This window comes from Microcebus murinus, chromosome 1, assembly GCF_040939455.1.
Source record: "Microcebus murinus isolate Inina chromosome 1, M.murinus_Inina_mat1.0, whole genome shotgun sequence".
In the NCBI taxonomy this organism is placed as follows: domain Eukaryota; kingdom Metazoa; phylum Chordata; class Mammalia; order Primates; family Cheirogaleidae; genus Microcebus; species Microcebus murinus.
This window is the reverse complement of record NC_134104.1, coordinates 155,629,274-155,650,353: the sequence shown is the minus strand read 5'-3', so window position 1 is coordinate 155,650,353 and position 21,080 is coordinate 155,629,274. Positions and strand designations below refer to the sequence as shown.

The 21,080-nt window shown below is 58.5% G+C and overlaps 2 protein-coding genes across 2 annotated transcripts; both read right to left on the bottom strand.

Annotated features, from left to right (window-relative positions):
• Positions 1-3: 3 nt before the first annotated feature.
• Positions 4-4,364, bottom strand: LSMEM2 (leucine rich single-pass membrane protein 2). The gene is made up of 5 exons (XM_076002190.1): positions 4,265-4,364; positions 3,944-4,108; positions 1,095-1,208; positions 820-1,005; positions 4-610 (listed from the first exon to the last, which is right to left on the bottom strand). Exons 1-5 carry the CDS (start codon positions 4,362-4,364, stop codon positions 477-479), a joined length of 699 nt encoding a protein of 232 aa, XP_075858305.1. The 3' UTR covers positions 4-476.
• Positions 4,365-5,324: 960 nt separating this feature from the next.
• Positions 5,325-14,592, bottom strand: SEMA3B (semaphorin 3B). The gene is made up of 18 exons (XM_076007888.1): positions 14,397-14,592; positions 12,363-12,549; positions 11,396-11,553; positions 11,173-11,235; positions 10,653-10,772; positions 10,480-10,573; positions 10,165-10,284; positions 9,096-9,241; positions 8,893-9,004; positions 8,724-8,793; positions 8,496-8,640; positions 7,962-8,181; positions 7,606-7,697; positions 7,488-7,529; positions 7,081-7,238; positions 6,913-6,968; positions 6,684-6,823; positions 5,325-6,187 (listed from the first exon to the last, which is right to left on the bottom strand). Exons 2-18 carry the CDS (start codon positions 12,469-12,471, stop codon positions 5,783-5,785), a joined length of 2,250 nt encoding a protein of 749 aa, XP_075864003.1. The 5' UTR covers positions 12,472-12,549; positions 14,397-14,592; the 3' UTR covers positions 5,325-5,782.
• Between the last annotated feature and the right edge of the window lie 6,488 nt (positions 14,593-21,080).

Below are 21,080 nucleotides of genomic sequence, written 5' to 3'. Positions count from 1 at the left end.
CATCTCACCTTTGTCCTCCAAGGCAGTCTCTCTAGGTGGCCCCTCTCCCCTCTACCCCCCTACTCAGAGCCCAGCCTGTCTTTGAGAGTTGAGGCTGGACTCCCACGTGGAGGCCTGGCAGAGTTTGGGAGACAGCAGTGGGGGGTGGGAGTGGCTATTTCTACACTTCTGAAGCTGCCATCTGTGGATGGCCAGAGGGTACTGACAGGCCACAGGAGGAGCCAGGAGGCTGGTGCCCCTTCCCCTGACCTTGGACCACCCAAAGGAAGGCCTGGGCATCAGAAGCCTTGGCTAGGCCTGGCTTGAAGAGGGCAGGAGAGTCAGGTAGCTGTGGAGTCACATCAGGTTCTTAGACAAAGGTCTTACCAAGGAAGTAGTGTAGATGTGGCCAGTGGCAGGAGAGGAGAGACCTGCCTGCAGTCACTTTATCCCCACCCCCACACATACTCCTCCAGGCCCCAGGTCAAAGTGGCATCTCAGCTGGGTGCTCGGGCCTCGCTGGAGTTGAGTCTCCGAAGCTGGCTGAGGCTGGCTAGGCGAAGTTTGAGTATTGTCTCCTCCTGGGTGTGCAATGTGTGTGCCAGGATGCGCAGGGATTCACTCTGCAGCACTGCAAATGGGTAGGCAGGAGTGGGAGATAGTCAGACCGTGGCATCCTACAACCTCCCCCCACCCAGCCCAGCACCAGGGTTGCCCATAGAACCCCCCACCCCAGCCTTCATTGCTGCAGCATCTGCAATTGCTCCTTCCAACCGCACAGAAGGGCTTCCCAGTCTCCACTGCCTTGCCCTCTTCCCACTGGTGCCCTGTTGTCCCTACCACTCAGGTAGACAGCCAGGATGGCGAGCGCCAGGCAAGTAAGCACCAGTAGCGCGAGCAGTAGCAGGAAGCCCCCCCTGCCATACACAGGGCCGCAGCTGGCCTGGGCACACAGTGACGGTGGCAAAACACCCAGGAGCTCGTCCCACGGCCGTGCCTCTTCAGTCAGATAGGGGTGTAGCGAGCCTGCAGGGTGGAGGGGACATCAGTAGGACAGCAAGTGCGCCCACCTTTGTCCCCACAGCACCTCCATTCTACCTCCCTGCTCCCCTCACCTCCACTATGTAGGTCACTGATGGACTCCACTCGATGCAGGCGCACTTCCTGCACGTAGTTGGGGGCCAGTGGCCCCCTGCCGCTCTGGTTTGACATCCTTGGCACCATGGTGTCTGCAGGGGCAGCATGGGGTTGATTCAGCTAAGGTGAGTCACCCCCTTCTCCCAGCTGGCTTCAGGTAGCAGGGACTGGGGAGGATGGGGATAGTGGGGCATTTGCCTCCAAATCCCCTAAAACTGACCAGGAATGACCCTTGATTTGGATCTACAACAGGAGGTACACCTGATTGATTTTCCAAGCCTTTCAAGGACTTTCAGGCATTCCTCTGCCAGCTCATTTCTAACAAATAGTTTATCAGCCTTGCAACCCACAGCACATGAAATTCAGTCCTGCCTCTGTTATCACTGGTGTTTCCTTGCAGACCCTGTGAGTTAGTCATTAGGCCACACCCAATGCCTGGTGGCTTCTCTTCTCCTGCACAGAAAGAGCACCATGCTAGCCACTGTGGTGCCATTCCCTCCTAGCCTGGGTTCTGTGTTGTTCCTTCACGTACACAGTGATTCTGTGTTCTCCTGTGATCCTTGCTGCTTTCACACCACAGTACTGCTGGAGACCTTCTTTGTTTCACATACCTCTGAGGCCTCTCCTACAGGCAACTCTTTGAGGCCACCTGGGCATTAATAACCTCCAGGACATCCATCATTGAGTAGGGAGGTTGTCCCCAATTTCCCAATAGTTATTATAGCAATTCCCAGAAGTGGAATTATCGCATCCAAGAACAGGGATTTTTTTTTTTGTTTTTTGAGACAGAGTCTCACTCTGTTGCCTGGGCTAGAGTGCCGTGGCATCAGCCTAGCTCACAGCAACCTCAAACTCCTGGGCTCAAGCGATCCTTCTGCCTGCCTCAGCCTCCCCAGTAGCTAGGACTACAGGCACATGCAACCATACCTGGTTATTTTTTTAATTTTTATTTATTTTTCTATTTTTGGTTGCCTGGCTAATTTTTTTATATTTTTAGTTGAGACGGGGTCTCACTCTTGCTGAAGCTGGTCTCAAACTCCTGAGCTCGAGCTATCCTCTCACCTTGGCCTCCCAGAGTAGATTACAGGCATGAGCCACTGTGCCCGGCCAAGGATTTTTTTTTAAGCTATTATCAAATTGTCCTCCAGAAGGGCTGTCCACGGCCCCCAACAGGGTACATTGCCACCATTAGGCATCCCCATTGAAAATGAATATTTACATGTAAGCGTGTACACATATATTTGCTAATTTGAAAGATGAGAAATGGCCATTTTTGATTGATTTGATTGGGTTTCCTGTCTAGAGAGGCTGAGCAATATGTTGTATGGGTTCTTAAAATCACAAGAAAAGTACACAGACCAGTGACTAAATGGGTAGAGGCTGTGAATGGGTAATTAATTTTTTTTTTCAGAAGCATCGAAGCATTTTATGATTTCTAAACATTTAATTATATTATCTTCTGGTTGTTCTTTGATTTTTTTTTTTTTTTTTTTTTTGAGACAGAGTCTCACTTTTGTTGCCCAGGCTAGAGTGAGTGCCGTGGCGTCAGCCTAGCTCACAGCAACCTCAAACTCCTGGGCTCAAGCGATCCTCCTGCCTCAGCCTCCCAAGTAGCTGGGACTACAGGCATGTGCCACCATGCCCGGCTAATTTTTTGTATATATATTTTTAGTTGGTCAATTAATTTCTTTCCATTTTTAGTAGAGACGGGGTCTCGCTCAGGATGGTTTCGAACTCCCAACCTCGAGCAATCCGCCCGCCTCGGCCTCCCAGAGTGCTAGGATTACAGGTGTGAGCCACCGCGCCCGGCCTCTTTGATTTTTTGAAACTCTTGGTCCCATGAGAGCTCTGACGCTCCCTGGAAGCTAGATAACAAAGTACAGGAGGGCAGTGGGGGGACACCTCCCGATAGGCGCAAGGGTGGCCTTGTACTCTCTGTGTCTGTCACTCTCAGACAGTTACTTGATCTTCATGATTTACTTGAAACTGCCCCTTGATATGCTCAAAAGCAAGTAAAACAGATGCTGCCAGTTGTTACATCTGGGTGGTGGGTTAAAGGTCATATTAAATTCCCTCTTTGCACTTTGCTGTGCTTTACCCACACTTTCTAAATTGAATGTAGATTCTGATTGTTACAGGAAAAATACACAGTGTTATCAAGACCCCAAAAGAAAGCAAACATTTCCCCCTACCAGGGGTCAGGCCAAGCTGGGTTGTGGGCTATGAGCTGGAGCCATGGAACAGTTGGTCCTATGTCCTGGCCAGCCCTGGAGCTGTAGCTTCCTGTACTCTGCTGGTCTGGCCCTTTGAGCCTCAATACTTCTTACCTGCAGTGGAGCAGTTAGGTAAGTGGCCACCAAGCTCTTAACTAGCTGAGTCTGACCAGGCCAAGAGGATATTTAGACCCAAGTTAGCCTCTGGTCTATTTATTGCCCAGTTCCTGGGCCAGGTACCCAAATGCTTCCTGAAATCACTGCCAACCCCCAGTCCCAGCTTCTTCCCTGAACTAGCCATGCAGCTTGCCTGGATGCCCACACCCACCTGGGCACAGCCTATAGTTGACCCACCCCTAACTGGGTAGCTTCCCCAATCCCTCCCTGCTGTGCCCAGCAGAGGAAAGTGAAGCAGGGCCTGAGGTGGGGAGGGATTTCAGGCACAGCAAGCTCTTCCTCCATGCATGGGGATAGGTCCCTTTACTGGACATGAAAATAGATAACTGGTCAAGACAGAGGTCAGTGGGACAGAGGATGGGTCTCTCCATGGTCCACAGAGTCACAGGACTGGGGTCTTACCCTCCCTATGGTCACCTTTTCCTACCCTTTCCTACCTTCTTGGGTCTCCTCAGGCATGGCAAGTGGTGGGCAATCGGGGCCAGTGAGGGCGTCCAGTGGCAGGATTGAACAAAGGCAGCAGTGGCTCCTCTGAGAGCCTGGGGAAGGCCTGGCTGCCTCCCCGCCTGGGCCTAAAATAGGCCTGAGCTCAGCCCACTGGGCTATATTTAGAGGGGGCAGCTCTCAGCCATGGGAAGGGGCAGAGTGACCCACATGGGCCATCCTGGACTATCTACCTGGTGATGGTGCCCAGCCAAGAGCATGCTTCCACTAGCACGTGTGCCCAGGGGCCTTCTTGGGGAATCACACCGCCATACGTGCAGAGGCCTTGATGCCTCCATCTGGAATAGCCACTTCAGGCTCAGTTCCAGCAGGGCCCCGCATGGCAGCCAAGACATACAAGGGGATCCTGTGCATCTACTCAGGCACCCCTCCCCCACAGACAGCTTCCCATAGCCCAGTCATCTCTCCTTCTGGCAAACATGGGACAAGCACCCACCCACCACTGTGTGTGACCTGCCAGGAGCACAGGTTGGAGATGGTGGATAACAAGAGCCCAGTGCCATGAGACGGCTTTGACACCTCCACAAGTGGGCAGACACAGCACTGGCCATGCTGGCCAGTGGGCAGACCTAGCTTGGAGACTGGTACTTCTATTACTAAGCTCACAACCTTAAAGGTAAAGAATCGCCCTTGTCAGGCATCAGTTTGCTCATCTGTAAAATGGGAATAACAGTGATTCTTCTCTGGCAGAGTACACTGAGAACGGAGATAGAACTATGTGTGAAGCACTTAGCACATTTTATAGTTTTGGTCCTTCCCTCTTCTCACCATGAAGGCACACAGATCACACAAGGTGATGTGAGGACTCCTATCACTGTTTACCATTAAAGGGAGGAGGTAGTCCAGGTTCAGGCCTTCCCTCTGTGGTTGGACCCTTGTGACCTTCCCAACTAGAGCAAAGCCAGACTGGGCTCTTCTTCCTAAAACATCCCAAACGCCTCACTCCCCTATACCACATTGGCCTCCCTGATGTTCCTCAAACTTGGCAAGCTGCTCCCACCTCAGGGCCTTTGTAGTGGCTGTTCCCTCCTGGAATGCTCCATCCCCAGATATTCCTGTGGTTGGCTCCTTGTCATTTCAACTCAGTGTTACTCCTTCAGTGAGGCCTTCTGCTCACATTCTTTTCCATAGCACTTAGCCCTTAAATTGCATTGTGCAGAATGTACTGTGCATGTCAGCATCCCAAAGGCCCTGGAGAACCCACTCAGTCATGTAGAAACTCCCTTTATTCCTCACCACAGCAACCTTGGACGGGAGAAACTCAGGCCCTGAGACTGCTAGGAAGGTGCCCAAGACCACAGAGCAAGGCACCTAGCGGTTGTCTGCTGGGGCCATTCCAGCTTCTGTTGATAATGTGTTTATTGCATTACTTTAGTACAGGCGGCCTGCCTCACCCCGCTCCCAGCAACCCAGCCTGTTCCCAGCTTTCTGCTCACTGCCCAAGGAAGGGGTCTGTCCCCAAGGGAGGGCACTCTGGGCATCTCCCGCGTCCTGGTGGTTCAGTTGCTCTGAAGCCCAACTTCTCTGTCCCCTCCCTCCTGGCTGGATCCTGCACCCAGCCTGGGCCGCCCTTCCCGGGGCTACATTCAAGGGTTATCCTGTTAATAAATAAGCCCGCTCGGCTGCCCTAAGGCCAGGGCCTGTCAGTTGGTGTCTCTGTCCACCAGGGACCCCAATGTACCTGGCCCTGACCCGTCCGTCTGCCCAGGCTTTGTCTGCTCCCTCTCCTGCCTGTCGTCTCCTGCCTGATCCCCGGCGTGGGGACAGCCAGGTCACCAGTGCGCTACGCTGCGCGGCCCCCGCTCAGCGCGCGGCTCAGGGGCGTGCGTCCGCCGGTTGCGGCCCTTCCTCCGCGACTCTGGGGACGGTGGGCGCAGCGCAGGCTGAGGGCGGCACATGCGCAGGGAGTTCGCGCCGCCACCGCCGCCCGGTTCCACCAGCTGCAGAAAGTCCCGGTACCAGAGTTTGGGGCCCGGTGGCGCGGCAGGCGCAGCCTCCTCGACCCGTGCCAGCCGTTCGGCCTGAGCAGCACTCAGCACGTGCAGCGCCAGGCGACGCAGCGGCTGCGAAAAGCCCTGCTCCACCGCCACGCACAGATACACGCCCGAGTCCCGGCGCCGCAGTCCGCGCAGCAGTAGCCCCCGCGCGGTGCGCTCGGCGCGCTCCTCTGTCAGCACCTGCGGGCGGGGGACAGCGTGAGGCCGGGGCATCCGGACCCGGAACAGGACTTGCCGCCCCAGCAAGGGACTGGAGAAGCAAAGGGTCAATGGGAGCAGAGGGGGAGCGGAAAAGGGACGTCCGCAGGGGCACATTTGAAGGTTGGGTGCACGGTGGCTAGTGGTCTTTAAGTGAATATTTGAACCGGGGCGAGGTTTACCTGAAGGCGGGGAGCGGGTCAAGGACCTCAATGGGTGGGTCGAGGGCGAGTCTTCTCCCGAATGTGGGGTGGGAGAGGCGGGTCAGGAGGCTGGTTGGACAGAATGAGGCCTCACCAGGATATGGAGTGCAGGTAAGGGGCCAAACTGGACGTAAGGGGTCTGGTTGGGCGGGTCCTCATTGGGCAGGACCTAACTAGACGTGAGGTGAAGGCCAAGGGCTTCAGTAGACAGGGCGGGACCTCTCCTGGATGTAGGCTGGACAGGGCCTGGTTGGGAAGGGCGGGGCAAGGCTTACCTGCGTGTGGGCCATCTCCCCTGCGCGCTGGAAGGTCCACTCCATGCTCGCCTGCAGCGAACGGGGCTCACATTCCAGAAAGACGCTGCCGCCCTCTACGCCAAACACCTTCCGCTCCAGCAGCGCGGGACGGGATGAGTCTTGGGGCGGGGAGAATGTCAGATTCACTCACGGCAGGGCAGGTGGGGCATCTTCAGGGGCTGACGGTGGTGGGAGACGGGGCACTCACCCCCAGAGCACAGCAAGCTGGGGTCGCCATTCCTTACGTCTTGCCGTCGGAACCGCCTGGGGGAATATTGGATCCTCATGAGCCCTTCTACTTTCATCCCGGGTAGAAAAAGACCCTTCGTCTCCCTCCCGGTGGCCCCCCCCCGCCTCCGCCCCCGCCCCCGCCCACCTCTTGGCACTGGGCTGGAAGCGGGTGCACGCGACTCCGTCCCAGGCACAGTAGGGGTCTCGCGCCAGACAGCATTCAGCGCAGGCGCGGCCGTGAGCAGCGCAGCGGTGCAACGCGATCTGGGCCACCGCGCTCCGCGAAGCTACATACAGCTGGTGCTAGAGGGGACGAGGGGCTCTGGGCTGACCGAGGGCGGCCCCACGCCTGCTTCCCATCGGTCAGGGATCCCTTCTCCCACTTAACAGGTGAGAATACTGAGGTCTCACTCAGGTCACACAGTCTAGCAAAGGCAGGGCCTTATACTCAAGCCCCAGGGTCATGACCTACCAAGAGGGGTGAGAGGGTTGGGATGCCCTGGGCACAAGCTCAGTCCATCCCACCCCACCCCCATCCTTCTGGTCACTCACCCTCTTGGAGGAGATTTGCATGCTGGTGACTGCAGCTGAGTCCTGAAAGGGAGGAGGGGCAGCAGGGTCAGGGCTTAGTGGGGTGGAGGGACCCGGGGCGATGGGGGCCAGGCCTCACCTCAAACACCTGCAGCTCCTCCAGGAGCAGCCCCTCAGCGTTAGGTCTGCCACCCTTGGGGACTGAGATCACCTTCAGCACTGTGCCGGCGTCTGCAGGGGCGAGAAGGGGGAATGACCATTCGTGTTCCCTGACAGCTAGAGCTGGGCTCTCCTTGCCTCCCAGGCCTCCGCTGTCAGCATGGTTGGGTCAAGGTGAACAGTGTGGGTTGGAATAATCAGGGCAGCATCCTGAAGTTAGGGCCACAGCCCAGGAAAAGACGTGGAGATGGGCCTGAGCAGGGAGAGCGTCCCCTTCCAGGCCAAGGAGGCTAGATGGAATCTTGTAGGTCTGGGTTGTCGTGGAGAGCTCCTGACCTGTGCCAATGAAGAGGACATCATAGTGTCCGTCAGCAGCTGCCACCCGATCAGCAGCAATTTGGGTGAAGGTGTACCCGGCTCCCACTTGTAGGAAGAGAGGGCGCCCCCCAATGGGCATGACCGAGTTGTACATGAGGGGGTGGTTCCGAACAAACTGGATGACGTCGTCTGGGAAGTCCTTGGTGGAACTGAAGGTGCCAAAGGTCTTGCTGGGGCACTGGAGGTGGTGGAGAGGCACAGCAGGGATATAGTTATGGGGGCTTGGAAGGCCGCCCTCCATGCAGGCCTCTGGGAGCATGAAAGGGGAAGGGGACAGAACCCTGCCCTGGGGGTTTAAAAAAGGAGACCAGCCTTGCCCTGGGAAGTTTGAGGGGGAATCTGGCCTTCTCTTGAGGATCCTGTCTGATGATGGTGACCTTTTCCCACCCATAACAAAAGGAAGAAGACACATTCACCAATAAGACCCAGGGCCATGTTCTTCATCCTTGAGGTTTTAAAGTGGATTGTGGCAGGAGTCCCCAGGCTACGCACCATGCCAGGCCGAGGGTAGGGGACACGACCCTGGTATGACACCCACTGGTGCGTAGGCCCCTCCTTGTGCGCAAAGGGTCCCAGGAAAGCCCGGCGCACGTCGTTCATGCTGTACACACACACTGCGGAGCCCTGGAAGATGCCACTGCAGGCAAAGATGACAGCGGAGTGACGGGCCTGGTGGATCCAGGCTGGCCCTGCTCTGGCTCCCAGCGTCCCGCGCCTCACCTGGATGCGGAGAAGACTCCATAGAGCAGTGGGGTCAGACGGTCCCGCGAGGACAGCAGGAACACATCCTCTGCAGGGGAAGGGGCCTAGTTAGGGGAGGGAGCTCCCGGAATCTACACCCCTGCCCCTCTCCTCGATACCATCATCCACCCCCGACTCCAACACTCACGGAGCTGGTCGAAGTGGGTGTCGCCCTCAATGCCGGGCACCGAGCACACTAGCCGCGCCTTCAGGAACGTCGTCCATTTGTTGACCAGGCTGCGCTGGCCGCCAACGTCGTTCTGCCAGGACGATCGGAGAGGATGAGGACCAGACCCGGGCGGGCAAAGGGACGGGAGTGGGGTCGCTGAGTGTGGCCCAGGGACTCCTCACCCGGCAGATCTGGCCAACGCGGGACACGGACAGGCGTCCCATTGCTGCTGCCGCCTCCACAGCTGATTCACGAAAGAAGAAGTAGATTTTGTCGTCATCCGGGTTTTCGCTCTCGGGGATCCAGAAGACCTTGACAAACTTGGGCTCTGGGTGAAGCAGGAAGCATGGGGTCAGCGAGTCCCAGCACCGCTCCCCCGATACAGAGCCCCACGCGCTGCCTCCCCTTCCCCTTGAGCAGGCTGTAGCACCCAGGACAGCATATGACCGGGCCCCGAGGACCGAGTTGGGTTGGCGCCGACTGAATCCAAAAGATCAGGGCCTGCGATGCAAATGCAGCCACGAGGGGGCAGCAGAGACCGTGGCTACCTGGGCACGCAGGGGAAGACCAGCCGGCGTCTGACCTTGCCCCTCACTGTTCCCCAGGCCTGTGGGCCAGAGAGAGAGAGATGGGGTATCTGGTTTCACTTTCACTCGTGAATCTTCCTGCCTAGCAGAACCAGATGCTCTCTACTCCCACTTCAAATCTTTCTGCTGGGTCTCCTTGCTCTTAGAATAAACTATTCCAGCGACAGTCCAGGCTTCTTATCATTATGACGTTATCATAAATGTAGGTCACCCCATAGGAGTATTGGTGTCCAGCATGTTGCTCCTTGGGTCCATTCCTTTGCTTGTTTCTGCATCCAGGCCTTTCCACTAGTTGTGCTCTCTGCCTGGGATGCTCTTTAGGCTGGCTCTCTTGTGCTGTGGAACTAGCTCATACCTCCCCCCCCCCGCAGCGTGGCTTCCTCCACCACCCACCCCATCTCCTTTTGCCTTCCTCTCTGGGCTCACACTGGCCTCGCAGCCATTGGAATTGGTCTTATTGTTCTGAGATGTGTGAACTCAAAGAGGGCACGGGTCATACCAGTCTTGTCTGTCCCTGTGACTCCAGTGCCTGGCACAAGGCCTGATTATGGCAAGTGCTTGGTGAGACCTGGCTGTGCTCATTGCTCACTTATATGGGCCTTGCTTGGCATGGGCCCTCTGGGAGGGTGATGGCCCCCTCCCACCAGCCCCACCAGCCTCTCACCGTTGAGCCAGCGGGAATCATGAGGCTCTGTTCGGAGACTCGGACGCTGGCCCAGGCTGCGAAAGATGGTAAAGTCCCGGCCCATGAGGTCTGCTGCCACCCCTGAGTATAGCTCTTCCCCTGCAGACAGGGCAAGGGCGGCTCAGCCAAGCTGAGGGATCTTGGGGTGGGAGGACCTGGGCAGCTCTGGAGTTCTCAGGGAGTCAGTGAAGCTATGGGGGATCCCCAGAGTCTCGGGGACTTGGGACTTTGTGAGGTTCTAGCATTTCTAAGGGGTACTAGGAGTTCTGCTGGGGTCCCAACCTTTGGACTCACCCACCAGCACGGAGGCAGCCCGGTGGCTGGGGTCGTAAGGACTCTTCCCTTTGCCGTCCTCTAGCTTTCGCGGGTCCAGCTGGAGCACGGGCTCCTGGGAGGTGGGGGGAGTTGTTATTGCCAGGCCCTTCCTCACCCTCCCGACTGCCCTCCCTGCCTAGATCTGGCCTTACCTCCAGCCGGTGGCCCACCAACACAAATGCACAGGTTGGGTGGAAGGCCCCTGTACCACAGGCCAGCAAGTGCGTGCGGTTGTAGGCATGCAGCAACTTCACGAAGTTCATGCACTCAGTCTAGTGGGTGGGCAGGATCAGGGGCAGTGAGGCTTCCCCCAGGGAGGTGGACTTAAGGGGTCCCAGCTCACCAGTAGCAGCCCCACTCCTTCCTCTCTTCTGCATTGGCCTAGGCAAGTGCCAATATGGGCTACAGGGACCTGGGTGCACTTGATGACAGCCCAGCCCAGCCCTCACCAGGGTGGGTGCATGGGGAGGCACAGGCATGTACTGCCCCCATGACTCAGAGGCCCCCAAGAAGAATAACATGAGCCCCCACCCTGACTCACCACCTCCAGACCTTAGCCACCTCGACCTCCCTGCCCTCATCCCAGCCAGAACAGGCAGTCCTCTGTTTTAGTGCTGCCCCGTCTCTGGGGTGAAGGCTGACCCTCCCCACTCCAGCCCCTGTAACACTCACACCAATGTCCTTCCCTGCCCAGTTGCACTCCTCTCGCCATTCCACAGGGGCCGGCCAAGCCAGCTATGGGGGTGGAGGGGGGACAGGTCAGGAACTCGGGATGTTCGCCATCTTGGGGGACTTTCCACACAGGGGCCCATCCCATTGGGTCTCTCCAGGCAGTCTGGAGTGGGGTCCAAGGGCTCTTTCCCTGGGCAGTGCTGAGGGCGGGGGTTCCTTGCACCTTCTTGGCCCGCTTGCTAATGTTGTCCAGGCTGAGGGAGGCCACGTGGTTCTCGGCCCCCACAAACAGGCGTCCACGCTCCTCATCCACCAGCAAGGCTTCGTAGCAGCAGGTCCGCTCCAGCCTGAAGGTCCGTAGACCATGCCAGGCCTGGAGCTCTGCAGGGTAGGGACACCACCAAGGACTCACCAACTATACTGGAAGCCTCCCCAGGCCCTGCCTGATTGTCTCTCTATGGGCCAAGGTTGTACTTAGGACCTGGCCCACACATGTGAATTTATAATGTGTGTGAATTTACACATGTGTGAGTTTACACACGTGCAAAGACAGGCCCACCCAGGTACATGTGTGGAGCTGCCAGGGTGGGCAGTGCACCCCCATGAAGAGGAAAGCAGGTTGAACTTGGCATGCTCGGGCAAGCAGTGTCTCTGGGTGGGCACACTGGGAGACCAGGCCTATGGACACCAGAGTTCTGGGGGAAGCTGGGCATGCAGGGATGGCCGGAACCCGAACCCCAAATAGTCAGGCTGAAGGTTCTTCCCTGCCACCCCAACACCATCCTAAGCTCAGCAGATTTGCCTACCCAGTGCCACAGCTTAGTAATCACCCTCCTTTGCGGGGGCCATAAGAAGGGGGCTCTGATGGCCCTCCAACCTCAACTTCCCTGTTGCTCTGCTGAGGGGTATGGCCTGGTTGGGGGTACCGGATGAGACAGAGACAATGTCTGTTGCTATGGGGACAGGAGGGGCCTTCGTGGGAAAGCACAAGGAGAATGTAGGCAGAGAAGTCGAGGGCTGAATCCAGGACAGGGTTAACTGGAGATGGCCAAAGGGTGACTCTGATCCAACCAGGGTCAGGTGATAGGCACACAGGTGGGGCAGCAGCCACCGCAGAGCTCCCCTGTCCACGCTGGGCCTCTTTCCTGCCCACCCCTAGCTGGGCCCTCCTGCCTGCCAGGTGCACCTACCTTGGAAGGAGAGCCGAAGGCGTGGAGTACTGGGGGTGGCACTCCCCAGCCCTGCTGCCCAGAGCAGAGCCAGGACCGGGATCATGGCGGCGGCCCCGGCCCGCCCCATCCCCACAGCTCAGGGCGCTCAGGGTTCAACGGGTGTGTGCAGAGGAGCCTTGAGCTGCCCCGGACTCTGCCCCGGGATCTGGAAGAGAAGGAGTCAGCAGCTAGGGCGGGAGGCTAAGGGGGGAGTCCCCAGGGATCAGATTACAGCCCCTAAGGGAAAGAGGCTGGGGGGTCACATTCCGCTTTGCAGCCCTCCCCTCGCCCTCCCCTAGGAGGGTGCCCCGCCTGGCCACAATCACAGACACACCCACGACTGGCACACCCTCAGGGTCACCCTGCAATGGCAGGCTCCGGCCCCACCACGTCACCCTCCCCAGTAACCTCCCTCCCCATACACATTCACAGACATTAATTCACACTCTTTGCCCACTTCATGCCAGCCTGGGCCAGGACTAGGGATACTGGGAGACATAGACAAGTTCCCCATGCGGGAAGGGGCAGAGTGCCAACAAGGATTTGGACTGGTGCAGAGGGCGCCAAGTGCAATGAGCAAAACAAGCTAGTCATGAGAGTGAGAGTTGGGGAAAGGGGGGTCAGGACTCTGGAGATGGCTGTGCACCCACAGACCCACAGAGAAACACAGAGACACTTTTGGGGCTGCAGTCAAGGGTGTGGGTGCTTGTGAATGTTACTGTTTCTGAGGTTCCCTTTGTGAATGTGCATATGTGTATCTGCATGTGTGTGCACATGTGTACATGCGTATGTGCCAATGTGATGGTGTGTGTGTCATATTACACATGTGTAGATATGGGTTGCATGCACAAATGTGCATGTGCACACAAGTGGCACTGTATGCGATTTATGCGCTGTGTACGTGTGTGACATGTGCATGCTTTATATGCAGATGTGTTGCACATTTGCACATGCGCAAATGTGTGTGTTCACATACCAGTGTGCACGTGTCTCTGAGGGCATGCAAGTGAGCAAATACCACTGCAGCACCAATCATCTACCTCAGCTTCTGACGTGCAGTGCTCCCAGGCCAGCTCCAGCAGCCCTGGTTCCATGCTTGACCATTCACACCCCAAAGGAATCAAGGGGGCAGAGTGAGGCAGCCTCTCACTCTCACCCTGGATTCCTGGTCAAGCTGCCCTTTTCCCTCAGAGCCTCCACAGTCTCCCTGAGGCTCTCCTCCACTTCTTTTGCCCCTCAAGCTTTCTCTATCTTTGAGTCATTGCACTCCACAAACCGGACACCTGCCCCAGATCCCATAGCTGGTGCCAGGCTCTGGCCCTGTTGGGCTCTGCTTACCCTCCTTCCCAGGAGCTGGCTGGGCAGGTGCCGGGAACCCTGGGGGTGGGACTAAGCAAGGGGAGTGGCTGCTGGAGCAGGTCCCAGACCCCTCCTCCCACACCCCTGCCCTGCTTCCCAGCTCCTAGACCCCTCCCATGCTAGGACCCCCACCTCCCTCCTCTCTGGTGACACTTGCCGCTGCCTCTTCTCAGGCTCTAGAGGTCTGTGAAGCCAACACCTGGCTGCCTTCCCACACTCCACCAAGAACTCCAGCAGCGGCACCTCCCCACCCTGGCTCCTTCCTGCTCTGGAGAAGGGGAGAAGCCCAGGGACCACAAGACACCCACTGACGGCTCCTTTAAGGAGCAGCCCCCGCCCACACCAGGCCAGCCACCGCCCCACACGCCCCGTAAAGTTTACAGGGCGGATCGGGTGACCGGGCAGGCAGCCGGACCAGCTGGAGATGTCGGCCAGGCCAGAGGAGAATGGGCACAGGGAGGGGCTGTAGGGATGACCCCTCCCCTGCTGGGCCTCAAGGCGGAAGGGTGCTCCAGGCAGCGGTCCTGGAAGCCTGGTGGCCAGTCAAGGCGAAGGAGAAAGAAGCAACAGAGACCCCCAGCTTCAGGCGGCTCTGCATAGCAGGCAAAGGGAATAGCTGGGTGGGGGGCACCCCCAGGGACTCCAATACCTCACCTGTTCCTCCACAGCTGGGGAGCTGGGGGGAGGGATAAGGGGGAGCTCAGCTGCCACCTCAGTTCTCAGGAGCCATCTGGGATGGGAGGACTGGAGGTCAGGGGAGGGCGTTCTTAACTGGAGGTCTCATGGGCCCTCAGGACCCCAGCCCCAGTCCTTCCTCACCAACTGGGCCTCTTAGTACTTCAGCTGCCTGGCAGGCAGTGGCTTCAATGACAGCCAGGCGGGGGGCGGGGGGGGAGGAGGACTGGGGGGCGGGAGAGAGGCAGGCACAGGAGGTCCAGCAAATCTTACTTCTGCACTGCAGGGCGTGGGCCTGTCCTGGACAGATGGCCCTGCATCTCTGCTGGAGGGTGGGGCAGACTGTGTGAGCTCTTCCTAGGGGGAGAGTGGGAGGACCTGCCCCCACCAAACCCGGAGCTAAACCCTGAGAGAGTTTTACAGACAGGACGGGACTCCTGCATCTCAGTGCCTCTGTTGGGAAGGACCTGAGGTCTCCTCCTGAAGCTGGGTGTGCTGAACAACGCGTCCTACTTGTGCTGTGAGGGGTAATTCAGCCGCTCTTTTTTTTTTTTTTACAGCCCCTCTTTGGAGGAGCTGAATGTTGACAGTGGCAGAGTGGGGCCCTCAAGTGCATCTGGACGAACGTACCAGGGCTTGAGGATGGGCTTGAGGGTGGTCCCTGCAAAAGTTATTCTCCTGCCACCCCCAGCTTGGCGAGCATAGGAGTCAGCGAGGCTGCGTGGACACTGCAAGTGTGTCGAGTTCTGCCGCCCCTCCCCTGGATGTCTTCCAGCCAGGCAGGACAGAGCTGGGGAGACTGATCTCCAAGTCCCTGGAAGGGGAAGTGGGGCCATGCTTGTTCCACCTTTGAACCTCAGGACCTCGTATTCTGGGACTGACCTGGCCAGTGGGCAGGTGAATCACGGGGACCTCTGGGAGGACCAGGGGCCTCCAAGAGGGCCGGTAGAGGGATGCATCCCTGCCTGAGCTCTCGGGCTTCCAGGACGTGGCTTTTTCCTACTCTTGGGCTAGCTGCCTCTTTGCCTTGGACCTGGTCAGCCTTCCCTGTGCAAGCAAACAAAATTCTTCAGCTGTTTACAATTTTCCACCCAAGCAGCCAAGATCAGCAAATTTCTTTGAGGTGCCTGCCCACCCCCACTGTGCCCCTGTCTGCCCCCACTGCCTTCTGTTCTCCAGGCCCAGGGTCCTGACCATTTCATCCCCTGGCCCTGTGTTCACATTAAGAAATGGGACTAGGACCCCTACCCCCATAATCTTTCCAGTAGCCTGGGATTCAACCCCCAGAAAGGGACCTTGTTGGGACAGGGACAACTTGAGCTCCCACCCCTGAGGACCTCCTTTCTTACTCAAGAGAGGGGACACACCTAGAGGAGGGCCTGGTGTCTCTGGCCCTGGAGGGCCTGGGCTGTCTCTGGCCCCCCTGACCCCTGTGCACTCCCTCCTCTAGGTGTGTCCCCTCTCTTGAGTAAGAAAGGAGGTCCTCAGGGGTGGGAGCTCAAGTTGTCCCTGTCCCAACAAGGTCCCTTTCTGCACTTCAGCCCAAGGTCCAAGTGTGCCAGGCCATGGGTAGGGGCTTCTATGGTGGCATCACTCCAGGAGCAGGGTCATTGCCTGTGGGTTACACTGGGGATCAAAGTCTCCAAGGATTCTGGAGTCAGGCAGTCAGGGCCTATGTCTCAAGAGAATAAGGCAAACCAGGAGAGGCAGCTGGGGTCCTTATTTCTGCCGGTGCTCTTGCCCTAGGGCCACCCCAGTCTCCTGGAGCTCTACCTTTTGTTGGGCAGAGGCTTGCCTGGGTTCTTGCTCTGGGACTGCCTGTCAGTGCCACAGCCGGCCAAGGCTTTGGCTTTTCCTTCTGGAAAAACCTAGATTGTTGTGCCAAGTCTCAGCACCTGCCTCCCCACCCCCCACCAGTTGGGCTGCCCCTCTGCCCCTGCCTGGACTCTGCGTGGTGTGGCTGGGTGAGATGCCCATCTGAGGAAAGCTGTGCCAACCCTCCCAGCACCCGGCCTGGGCTGGAGGGGATCTTGGGATCCTCGCTCACACCTGCTTTAGCCATCAAGGCTGGTGGCTCCAACCTCACAATCTTTTCCTGTTCTGGCCATGGAGGTACCAGGCCCTACTGCATGGAGGACTTAGGCATGGCGGGGAGGTGGTGGGGAGCAGCTGTAAAGAGCGCTCAGGTGTCACCTGAGGCCTAAGTTCCCTGACATTCTAGTACCCACCGCAGATAAGGCTCCTGGGCAAGGGTCTGTCAGGTACAACCCCATCTCCAGCCTGGCCTCCATAATCCTGGGGACCCCTAGCCCACCTTTTTAGAAAGATTAGCTCCTCCCCTCCTTGCCTGTCTGTCTGTTCCCCTTCTCTGCTGAGGACCCTGTCAGAGTTGAGGTGGAGGGACTGAGGGAGGGGCCACCAAGAACCCTGGACCTTTGGCTGTGGCCCTCCCCTTAGCCGCTCTGCCCCTGCCCTCCGCCTCCTGCACATTCCTCCCAGGCTGAGGTCAGCCCCTCTGGGATGGGGGAGCCCCCCCCACTGGCCACATCACAGCTCTTCCCTCACTCCTGTTTTCTTCATCTTCATCGCCCAGCAGGGAGGGGTGGGGAGGAGAGAAGGCTGGGGGCGGGACCTTCCTCTCCCTTCCTTCTCCTGAGCCTGGTGGGGGGGTGGAGGGGGCCATGCCAGGAATGCTGAAAAGCGAATTCTGATGGTACTCTATACTCATCAACAGACACTAACATAAGTACTACACTCCCTGAATCAGCTAGGGGAGAGCCTCTCAGGAGTGCCGGGTGGGGGGCTCTGGATGCTCTGGCAGCAGAGGTGGGGGTGGAATTGTGGGTGGAGTTTGCAGGAGTGCCCAGAGCCTGCCCCAGGGACCCAGGGATCAAACCCCTTGCTAGTCCTCTGAGAAACAAGGTTGAATCCTGCTGCCAGCTGTGCATGCCTAGCTGGAGACTGAACCTCTCAGATTACTCCTCTCTCCCCTGCAGCTGCAAATGGTGGGCCAGGCAGGTCTGGCACACAGTGGGCATGCCGCAGGTGGCAGGTGTGCACTCTTGTGGCCACCACAGCTCTGAGCTTCCTGGGCACCCAGGCCTATGGGGGCCTTGAGGGAAACCCTTCACTACTGCTTCTTCCATCCCAGCTGCACCAGGCGGTCCTCAGGCTCAGCTCCTCTCCTCCCTTCTCTCTGCCCCCCACCCTGAACCTGAACCCTCCTCCCTTCCCTGGGGACTCCTCAGTCTTCTCACTTCCCAAGTCCCCAACCCACCCCTAGCACTGCAAAGGCCACCCCTCTGCAGAGCCCCTATCTCACCAAGGTCCTTCTGTCTTGCTTAAGACAAGAGGACAGGACAAGATCCCACTTCCTCCCCTTGCTACTTGAAGCCTAGCCCCTTCATCCTACACCCAGGCTGTGTTCCTGAGGTAATTCTGCCACTCCTCTCCCCATGCCTCCTCTCTGTGGGACCCTGCCCTCAACCCTGACTGCGAGAGCTTGCTGAAGCCTGGGGAGATTGCAGACTGAGCCTGGCATTCACAGCACCACTCCCTGCGCAGCACGGCCACCCTGCCAGCGCCCCAGCTGCCCCACTTCTGGATGCATCAGCTGTTTTGTTGCCAAGACTTCGCTTGGGCTGTGCCCCCCATCCTTTAGGCCCTTCCCTTTGTCACCTGCTAGACTCTTCCTCACCATCCACCTCAGCTATCACCCATCCTCTGGGAAGCCCCAGATCTGTGCAGTGCCAGGTTCAAGCCTCTGACAGGGTTCTGGGTTCCCCACTGCAAGGGGAGCAGCAGGGGCTATCATCACTGGGGTCCCCAGGACGCAGCAGAGGACATGCACGGGAGGCAAGAGATAGCCTCCGGGCCTGCAGGAAGCCCTTCCATCGTCCTGAGCCTGCTGAGTCTCAATGGAGATGGGGGACTGATGGAGAAGGGACACTCAGAACCCTTGTTGACTCTGCTCAGTCCCCAGGCCTTTACTCCCCTGACCAATGAGGTCAGAAAGCAGAGTCAATGGGAAGAGGTGTCAAACTGTTTTTCTCCCAACCAAGATCATTTGTGTTGAGCTGCATCTCCAGCAAGGGGAGAAACCACCACGGCAAGGAGGAGAAAGGGCCTCATGGCCTTGACCTCTGCCCCCTTGGACACTGGGGTTCAGCACTGTGTGAGTGAGGGCTGAGTGGGCTGGCAGGTATGGACACATTTGCTGTCTCACAGCTACACACATACCCCAGCTAGCTGAAGGCCACCACCCTGGTGGATGATAGGAGATGCCTTGCTCTCTGGGAGTCCTAGGAGGTTTGGGGAGAATGAGAATCCCCACAGTAGAGATGGAGGCCCCTAGGGTCTCTTTTAGGGCAGTAGACAAAGGGATTTGGGTCAGTTTGAGGGGAGTGGGACCAGCAGAACTCAGCCAAGAGATGCTGTAGTCCTGTCTTTGCCCCCTCTCTGACTCCCAAGGCTGGCCATGCCACTGGCAGCTGGAGTCAGGGCTTGTGGTCAATTTGGCACTCTGGGTCTGGGTGAGGTGGGTGGGGTGGGATGATTCTGAGGGACTGTGAGGGAAGTAGGAGGTTTTCCTGACATTGGGAAAAGCCATGGGGCTGCCCTGGAACATGGTGAGGGGCTCCTCCAGGCCTTGGCAACCCCTGAAGCCTCAGAAGCCCCAGCTCTAACCATGGAGAGGGCTCCTTCCCCATTCTGCACCTGGCATCTGGGCCCACCCACCTGCTGGGGCAGAGGGTAGGGGAGGTCTGGGCCTGGGAAGCTGGGGAGAGGCTGCCTGCCTGGGTCTCTCTACACTGTACCCTCTCTGGCCTCTCTCTTAGAGCTTGTCTCTGTCTTCCCAGCTGTCCCCCCCCCCAATGGGTTAAAAATACCAAGGCTGCCACCACATCAGTAGCTGCAGCAACTATTTTGAGTGGGCCAGGCCTTCTGGGAGGCAGATCCCCACAGGCTGGAGACAGTCCACCCCACACCAGGAGCAGGAGCCTGGGTCCCTAACTGGCTCTGCATGTCCTGGTAAGGGTCTTGGGCCTCACAGCTGCAGCTGCCCATGGGTGGGGACAGAAGATGGGCCTTCTTAGGCTGAGAGAGCTCTGGGGATTCAGGGCCAGGGAGCACTGAATTTCTGTCTCTTCTCACCCAGTTGTCCCCAAGTAATGAGGAATGGCTTAGGTCCAGCCCAGGACAGCTCCAAGCAGTGGGGGATGCCCAGGAGCCAATCTCATGGAGTTCCTCCAGTTGGGGCGCAGGACACCCGGGCAGCTGCTCTCTGCCCACCTCACCCCCCCCCATGGCTGGGAATTTCCCAAGCACAAAAGACAAGGCCGAATTGACAGGCCGCCCCAGCTAGTGCTGACACAATTGGAGCCTTATGCCCTCGAAATTGAGCCAGGGTAGGAGGGCCAGGGCAGGTGAGGGCCTAGCTGTCTGCACCCAGGGAAGCCCTGCTTGCCTGGACTCCACCCGTACCCTCTGCCAAGCCGGGTACAAGGGGGATCCTGGCTAGAGCTCTATCTACATGGCCCACCCAGGGAGGGAGGCACTGGGTGAATCAGGCAGACAATGCCAGCTCGTCAATGGTCCCTCTGTACAGGGTTCTCCCTCAGGACATAAGGAAAGAACCATCTCCGGCGCCCGCTTCCTGCTGGGCGGGCACCGAAGCACTGGAGCTCCTGCCCGCACACCTGGGGCTCAGGGGTCCAGGCCTGAGCCTCTGAAGGAAGGCACGGATCCTGGGTTGGGCGCGGGATCCTGTTGTCCTTGTCCTTCGGCCCTCAGAGGCAGGGGTAGCAGGAAAGGCCCGAGGAACTGGGCGGGATCGGGCCAGGGGGTGCAGGGAGTTGATCTCCTTCCGACGGGCAGCGGCAGCCTTTCATCTCCTGCCAGCTCCCGGGGGCTCCCGGGCCGCGGGGCACTGGCAGGTGTGCGGAGGCGGGGTCCTGGGTCCCCGGCCCAACCCCTCCCTCCCCGTCTCCGTGGCGCCGACCCCGGCCCGCCCCCGGCCCAGGCTGCTTTGTGCCGCCGCGGGCGCAGAGCTGCGGTGGCTGCACAAAGCCGCCTTTGTGTCCAGCGGCCTCCGCGGGACCCGCTGACGTCAGCCTCGGTGACCAGCCCGGCGGGACAGAGCACGCGGGCTGCGGCGCCCCCTGGCGGCCAGAGGCGCTAACCTCAGAGCCCCGCCCAGTGGAGACCGGTGTTGCAGAGCCCTCCCCACAGGCTCTGCCCGGGCTGCCCCTGTGCCTCGCCTGTCACTCAGGGCCCACCCCACAGGCACTGCCATCTGCCTTTCCCTTCTCCAGCAACGCAAAGGCACCTCCCATAGCCTCAGAGCCCTGGTCCCAATGCAGCCTTCCAGGACTCCACCGGGCACAGGGAGCTGCCTGTACCTAACCCCCAGGATGGGGGGGGAGTCTTCTGGGCAGAGACCTTTCTGAACATGCTTCAAGGCCCCTACTGGCTGTTTAGTCAAGCCAAGAGAGTGCTGCCCACCTGGCTGTGTCACCTCAGGAACTCATGCTGTCTCTGGGCCTTTGTGCTTGAGAGGTCAGAAGTCACATTCTCCTCCTGCACCCCACTTGCTCCCAAGGTGGAAAAGGCCCTTAGAAGAACAGTTCCTTAAGAAATGTGCCCAGCAGCTCTAGCTAGGCT

Excerpts from the sequence above, each read along its gene's own strand:
- LSMEM2 (XM_076002190.1), bottom strand. The coding sequence starts at position 4,364 with ATGCACAGGATCCCCTTGTATGTCTTGGCTGCCATGCGGGGCCCTGCT. Across the intron at positions 4,109-4,264 it reads AGGCATCAAGGCCTCTGCAC|CCCAGTGGGCTGAGCTCAGG; the intron begins GTATGGCGGTGT and ends CTCTAAATATAG. Across the intron at positions 1,006-1,094 it reads CAGTGACCTACATAGTGGAG|GCTCGCTACACCCCTATCTG; the intron begins GTGAGGGGAGCA and ends TCCACCCTGCAG.
- SEMA3B (XM_076007888.1), bottom strand. The coding sequence starts at position 12,471 with ATGGGGCGGGCCGGGGCCGCCGCCATGATCCCGGTCCTGGCTCTGCTC. Across the intron at positions 11,236-11,395 it reads TTAGCAAGCGGGCCAAGAAG|CTGGCTTGGCCGGCCCCTGT; the intron begins GTGCAAGGAACC and ends CCACCCCCATAG. Across the intron at positions 8,641-8,723 it reads GGAGTCTTCTCCGCATCCAG|TGGCATCTTCCAGGGCTCCG; the intron begins GTGAGGCGCGGG and ends CTTTGCCTGCAG.